General features: G+C 32.9%; 1 protein-coding gene across 1 annotated transcript in view; it reads right to left on the reverse strand.

Moving 5' to 3' along the window:
• LOC137643562 (opsin, ultraviolet-sensitive-like) overlaps nucleotides 1-7500 on the reverse strand; it is a 19587-nt gene that overhangs the window by 3442 nt on the left and 8645 nt on the right. The window contains exons 3-7 of the mRNA XM_068376295.1: nucleotides 4978-5157; nucleotides 4491-4706; nucleotides 2961-3091; nucleotides 2301-2473; nucleotides 983-1149 (exon numbers count right to left, since the gene is read on the reverse strand). Coding sequence (XP_068232396.1) covers nucleotides 983-1149; nucleotides 2301-2473; nucleotides 2961-3091; nucleotides 4491-4706; nucleotides 4978-5157 — 867 coding nt within the window. The remainder of the gene's footprint in view (nucleotides 1-982; nucleotides 1150-2300; nucleotides 2474-2960; nucleotides 3092-4490; nucleotides 4707-4977; nucleotides 5158-7500) is intronic.

Genomic DNA, 7500 nt, shown 5'->3' on the forward strand with positions numbered 1-7500 from the left:
ATTAAAGGTTAATCACGAATGGCAGAGGCAAGGGCCAGTGACAATGATTTAGAAACTGATCATATATACATATGATCAGTGTCCAAGACCCCTCTCCAGCCAAGTTAGGACCAGGTAGGGCCAGGCAGTGGCTGCTGACGACTCAGCAGGTAGACCCATAGGCTCCCCAATCCTTAGCTCACAAGGATTGTAAGGTTGGAGACACTACTAGAAACTATCGAGTTTGTGCGGGACTCGATCTCTTTTTCAGCAGAACGCCATGCAGGGATGTTTCCAATAACCCACCATAACCATTCGCTGATTTAACTTGGTTAAAAAAAAAAAAAAAAAAAAAAAAAAAAATCTTCCGAGTATTAACTTCTAGTCAATTTATATTTAGCTGCAATCCATACAAATTTGTGTTAAGACCGCAATCTAAGTGTTCTTTCTCATAGTCTCGAGAGAACACAATCAAGTTACCCTATTAGCTCTAAACTAGATTGTGTGATAAGGAACTTACTAATTACAAAAAATAATGTTATTCAAAAGCTTTATCGCCTTTTATCAAGTGATTGCTCCTTACTATAAGATCATATAAACTGATTTTCTGTTTATCTCATATCCTACTGAAGCAAGGAAGCTAGAATCTCTCATAAATAAACATTGGATGGGATCTTCGTTGAGTTATCATTAAGAAGATTGCCAGAAATTTTCGACAGAGGAAATACAAGATTAATATTACATCGTGTTGAAAGATCATGCGAAATGGTGTCCATATGCCATGATTATACCGGATGCCTGTTTTGATGTTTTCTACTACTGTTTTCAATCTGCTATGAAAGTTTGTACTTTCATACCTTTCCCAATACCGGATATAACATTTATGAGGAGTAGAAAGAATGAAAGCTGTAACAAATCTTGACTGACTGGCGTAAATACTGATGGATTATAATGATGTACAAATGCCAATACTATAAAAAATTGAAAAATACAAGTTACGCACCTGTTACCAAAAGCACCAATAAGTGCAACGACAGCATAAGGGACCCATGAAACAAGGAAGAGGAAGAAGAGCCCCATGCAAACTTTGGCTATGCGGATTTCAGCCGTCTTCTCCTGTTCATCTTTGGATCCGACGCTTCGCAGGTTCGTCACGTTCATCTTCTTTGCCTGTGAGTTGAGAGCATTCGAGGTGTATTAATGTACACTGCATTCTATTCTATTATTATTATTATTATTATTATTATTATTATTATTATTATTATTATTATTATTTAAGGTTGCAGCCTTGTTACTAAAATTGTATTATTATTCTAAATAGCAATGGAAGAAGTTTAATTATAGACATTGCTAACAATAATTTATGCTCAAAGGTGTCTCATGGTATCAATCATACTGTATTGAATGTAGCTGTACTGATACTATGCTTATCCTGAATAATAGTGGCCTTTGCACTGATACTTTGCTTAGCTGGAACAATAGTGGCACTTGCTCTGATACTCTTATTAGCCTGAATAATAATGACGATTGTGCTGATACTCTGCTTAGCCTGAATAATGGTGGCGCTTGCACTGATACTCTGCTTAGCCTGCATAATAGTGGCGCTTGCACTGATACTCTTCTTAGCCTGAATAATAGTGGCGCTTGCGCTGATACTCTGCTTAGTCTGTATAATAGTGGTGCTTGTGCTGATACTCGGCCTAGCCTGAATAATAGTGGCGTTTGCACTGATACTCTGCTTAGCTGGAACAATAGTGGCGCTTGCACTGATACTCTTCTTAGCCTGAATAATAGTGGCGTTTGCACTGATACTCTGCTTAGCTGGAACAATAGTGGCACTTGCTCTGATACTCTTATTAGCCTGAATAAAAGTGGCCCTTGCACTGATACTCTGTATAGCCTGAATAATATGGCGCCTGCACTGATACTGTGATTAGCCTGAATAATAGTGGCGCTTGCGCTGATACTCTTCTTAGCCTGAATAATAACGGTGCTTTCGCTGATACTCTGCTTGGCATGTATAATAATGGCTCTTGGGCTGATACTCTGCTTAGCCTGAATAATAGTGGTGCTTGTGCTGATACTCGGCCTAGCCTGAATAATAGTGGCCCTTGCGCTGATACTGTACTAATACTCTTCTCATCCTGAACAATAGAACCCCTTGTGTTGCTTTGCTCTTTGATTTTGTTATTGGGATTTTTGCATAGCGACTAAGTAATTTCATTACAGGAATAGATTATTACCTTATATTTTACAACTTCCACTAGTACATTCATGATCGTAGATGTATACCCATTAAACGTGCAAATTTTGAACTATACCTGAGCTCTCATTGCTTTCTCATGTTGTCGAACGTGACTGAATATCTGGCTGTAGAAGAACACGATGAAGCTTCCGGGCACAATAAAAGCAAAGAAGAAGATGGAAGCCACGAAAGATCGAGTGTTTTCATTTTGAGACAGGTAGTCAAAGGAGCACGTTGTTAAGAATCCCTCTGCAAGGAAATTCAAGGGTCTTAGCATGATGCAAGCAATAAAAGTTTTGAGTATGATCAAATTTAACTATAAAGTAACGAAGACAATTCATATCTACCTTTTATTACCGAATAAAACATTTAGATAACAATTTAATTTGATACAGAATCTTTAAGCCATTTCATGTAGTTTAATGGAAGTAAAAATGCTTGTAGAACGGCTATGCCTTAAAATCCTGAACATATACTATTGCATGTGATGTTACATCTCATATGGTCAAATGTAACTAAAATAAATCATCGTCCCTTTTATTCTCTCAGGCATCAAGATCGGTATATTTTACTAAAGCATTTTATGATAACATTGCCTTCCATTGTGTAAATTTGCTACCTAGAACAATTAATCTCTATATGGTTTGTTACTCAAGACTCCATTAAAGCAAAATCCAACTATGATTCTATATGGATCGAGAATGACACGTGGATATGATCGTTTCATGACACTTACCAGGAACGAATCTACCCCAGATGCCCATAAGAGGAAGAACTGTCCAGGGAGTAGCGTATGCCCAAATTCCAAGAACCATCAAGAAAGCAGTTCCTCGGCTGATTTTTGGCTCAAATGGTTTGGCAATTGTTCTGTGGACAAAGGAAACTATGAGTTCAGTTAGAGACTTGGGAGTTAAAAAAAAAAAAAAAAAAAAAAAAAAAAAAAAAAAAAAAAAAAGTTTGGGAGTTAAAAATCCGTGCTTTCAGTTGTTCATTGAGAAGGTGGAGGCTTGAGAGTTACAATAAAAACTCTGCATCTAGTTGTTCATTGAGAAGGTGGAGTTTTGGGAGTTACAATAAAAACTGTGAATTCAGTTGTTCATTGAGAAGGTAGAGGTTTGGGTGTTAAAACAAAAACTGAATTAAGTGGTTTATTGAGAAGATGGAGATTTGAGAGTTACAACGAGAACTGTGAATTCAGTTGTTGATTGAGAAGATGGAGGTTTGGGAGTTGAAACAAAAACTGAATTCATCAGTTGTTCATTGAGAAGATGGAAGCTTGAGAGTTACAAAAAAACTGTGAATTCAGTTGTTCCTTGAGAAGGTGGAGGTTTGGGAGTTAAAAAAAAAACCTGAATTCAGTGGTTTATTGAGAATGTGGAGGTTTGGGAGCTACAACGAGAACTGTGAATTCAGTTGTTGATTGAAAAGGTGGAGATTTGGGTGTTAAAACAAAAAACTGAATTTAGTTGTTCATTGAGAAGATGGAAGTTTGGGAGTTACAACAAAAATTGTGAATTCAGTTGTTGATTGAGAAGATGGAGGTTTGGGAATCACAACAAAAACTGAGAATTCGGTTGTTCATTTAGAAAGTGGAGGTTTGGGAGGTAAAATAAATACTGAATTCAGTTGTTCATTGAGAAGTTGGAAGCTTAAGAGTTACACTGGTAATCCTACGGATAGGTTGGCAAGTGTCCTGTTGACAAAGGAAACTGTGAGTTCAGTTTTTTTTTAGAGCTTTGAGATTTACACATCGTAAGGGTTTAACCAAATGAAGTCCAAAATGGTTCTCCAATAAAAAATGGTGACATCTCGAGTCCTTATATTTTCCTTTTGGACTAAACTTCTTCTAAGTAAAAAATAAAAAATAATAGTCCCCTGTTATCAATATACTTATAGATCGTTCAATTACAAGAAATATAAACAGGATTGGTTAAGCTATATAGAAGGAAATATTGAAAACAGACATTTACTTGCACGTAGATCATCTTTAAACAACATTCTTGGTGGAGAGATTGAAAAATGACTATTGATTATATTTTTTTTCTGAATTATAATATAATATATGAATATATTTTTCTCAATATTTCTATTATGACTAACTTATATGCAATCGTTCACAAAGAACATAAAGCCAAGTAGTAGGATAACCTACAAGGGCTACTTTACTAACCAGGGTTATACAAATTAATTCATAGATGAAGAAAATGAAAGAAGAGCATAGGTACCAGCAAACTGATAACAAGTAGAAAGAAATGTCAATATTTACTTATATCGATCGAAAGCTATGGCGGCGTTTGTCATGGCTCCACCAACACCAGAATAGGATCCCATAACGCCGAAGACGTCGCATCCCTGCTTCCCCCAGATCGGCCCTTCGTTGAAGGAGTTCACGATGAATACTGGTGTCTTCAACATCATGATGAAATCCAGTATTGCCAGATTAACAACAAACATGTTAGAGGGGGTCCTTAGACTTTTGGCACTGGAAACAAGATGATGGGAAACAAGGAAATTTTAATCACGAAAACAGATAAGATTATTCTATAAATATTATATTTGAGGCGGTAATTTTTTTTTTATCAATAAATGCAAGGATAACAAATGCCTGAAAAAATGACTAAGGAGAATAAGTTGAAGCTTTGATCACTTATTTAGCAATAAAGTGAATATAAATTAAGAAAATTGTAACTGTACCTCACTTCCATCTAATCAAACACACACAGTTATGAAGAGTGTTATATTTGACCACTCACCTTGAGAATACCCAGATGACAACGCCGTTCCCGCAGAGAGAGGCAAACATGAACATGATGTAGAACACTCCTAGCATGTAATGGAGATATGGATTTGGGGCTTCAAAGGATTTCCAGTGGGGACTAACATATTCCATGTATTCAGATGGTGTGTTCCAACCCAGCATTTTCACCTCGTACCTGGAAACGCAATGTCGCATTTTGATGAAGGAAAAGAACAATAGTATTATTATTATTATTATTATTATTATTATTATTATTATTATTATTATTATTATTATTATTATTATAACTAGCTAAGCTATATATTATTATTATTATTATTTTTATTATTATTATTATTATTATTATCATTATTACTAGCTAAGCCACAACCTTAGTTGGAAAAACAGAATGCTACAAGCCCAAGGGCTCCAACAAGGAAAATCAGCCCAGTGAGTAAAGGAGATTGGGAAGAATTTCTTCTTTTGTGTTAACGAATCTTCGGAAAAGTTGTCTGACTCTGGTACCTAATCTAAGCATTAAATTTACCCTTCGATTAATTTATTGACCAAGCCAGTATTATAGAAGATTCAAATGCGGATGCTAAAGAGATCTTAATGACATTATCAGATATTGACAAGAGGAGTAACTGGTAAATTTTTAAATGACCCCAAGTTCTTATCTAACTAACGTCTTGATACACATTTATTTCTCGATTAGAATGATTGAATGTCAGAAGTAATAATAAACCATCACAGCGATGATAATTATAAAAAAAAGTGAGTATTATGATATTTGTTCACCCTCTGTCAACTACTGCACTGTAATTGTTCCGTGGCTACTTTATTCTTGGTAAAGGTAGAAGAGACTCTTTAGCTATGGTAAGCAGCTCTTCCACGAGGAGGACACTCCAAAATCAAACCATTGTTCTCTAGTCTTGGGTAGTGCCATAGCCTCTGTACCTTGGTCTTCCACTGTCCTGGGATAGAGTTCTCTTGCTTGAAGGTACACTCGAGCACACTATTCTATCGTATTTCTCATCCTTTTCTTTTTTTTTTTTTTTTTAGGTTTTTATAGCTTATATGTGAAAGATTTGTTTTAATATTGTTTTTATTCTTGTAATATTTTATTTTAATTGTTAGTTACTTCTCTTGTAGTTTATTTATTTCTTTATTTCCTTTCCTCACTGGGCTAATTTTTTCCCTGTTGGATCCCTTGGTCGAATAGCATCCTGCTTTTCCAACCAGGGCAATAGCCTGGCTAATAATAATAATAAAAATAACAATAACAATAATAATAATAATAATAATAATAATAATAATAATAATAATAATAATAATAATAATAATAATAATCATTATTATTATTATTATTATTATTATTATTATTATTATTATTATTATTATTATTATTATTATTATTATTATTATTATTATTATTATTCAAGTTATAACGTCTTCACTAAGTAATGATCACTTTTCAAAGGTCTTCGTCAAAAGAAAAAAAAATTAGGAGGTTTTGATGGGGAAGAAAATTAATGAAATAAAACTTGAAACTTCCAATAAGTTAAAAAATCATCGTCTGAAGAAGAGTAAACTTTTCCTGAAATTACTGAGATTATTGGTACCATGAAACATAAAACATCCATTAAATTATTGTACCTATACAACCTTTATTTAGCTATATATATATATATATATATATATATATATATATATATATATATATATATATATATGTATGTATGTATATATATATATATATATATATATATATATATATATATATATATATATACATACATATATATATATATATATATATATATATATATATATATATATATATATATATATATATATATATATATATATATATGTATATATACAACAATAAACTCAGCTGTTTCTATTCCACTATAGGATAAAGGCCTCAGACATGTCCTTAGTCTTATCTGGAGTTTGGCCATTTTCATATATGTATATACATACATGTATATATAGATTTATATGTATATATATATATATATATATATATATATATATATATATATATATATATATATTATTCATATATATATATATATATATATATATATATATATATATATATATATATATATATATATATAAATATATGTGTGTGTGTGTGTGGGGGGGGGTGTGTATATATAATATAGATAGATAATTGTGTATAGTATAGAATTATGAAGACGGTAAGTTAGTAGTTTAATTAATTACCTAAAAGATTTCATATTTTATGGTATAGTCAGTCTGACTCCAGGATAAAAAATTTGACAACACTGAAAACTGATCTCATGAATAAACAATGCTGTTGGTAAATGTGATGAGTTAGTATACTGCAGTATTTGGCGTTCCAATACTAGGCGCTGTCTTCTACAACTTTAAATAAATCATTGTTGTAAATGTTGCACTCAGGTGATTCTTTAAAAAATGTAATGTGCAACATTCTGAAATAAATTCAAAGTGCAATTGGAACACTGAATTTCTATGCTAAGAAAATTGAGGCAAAGAATACACG

This window comes from Palaemon carinicauda, chromosome 7, assembly GCF_036898095.1.
Source record: "Palaemon carinicauda isolate YSFRI2023 chromosome 7, ASM3689809v2, whole genome shotgun sequence".
In the NCBI taxonomy this organism is placed as follows: domain Eukaryota; kingdom Metazoa; phylum Arthropoda; class Malacostraca; order Decapoda; family Palaemonidae; genus Palaemon; species Palaemon carinicauda.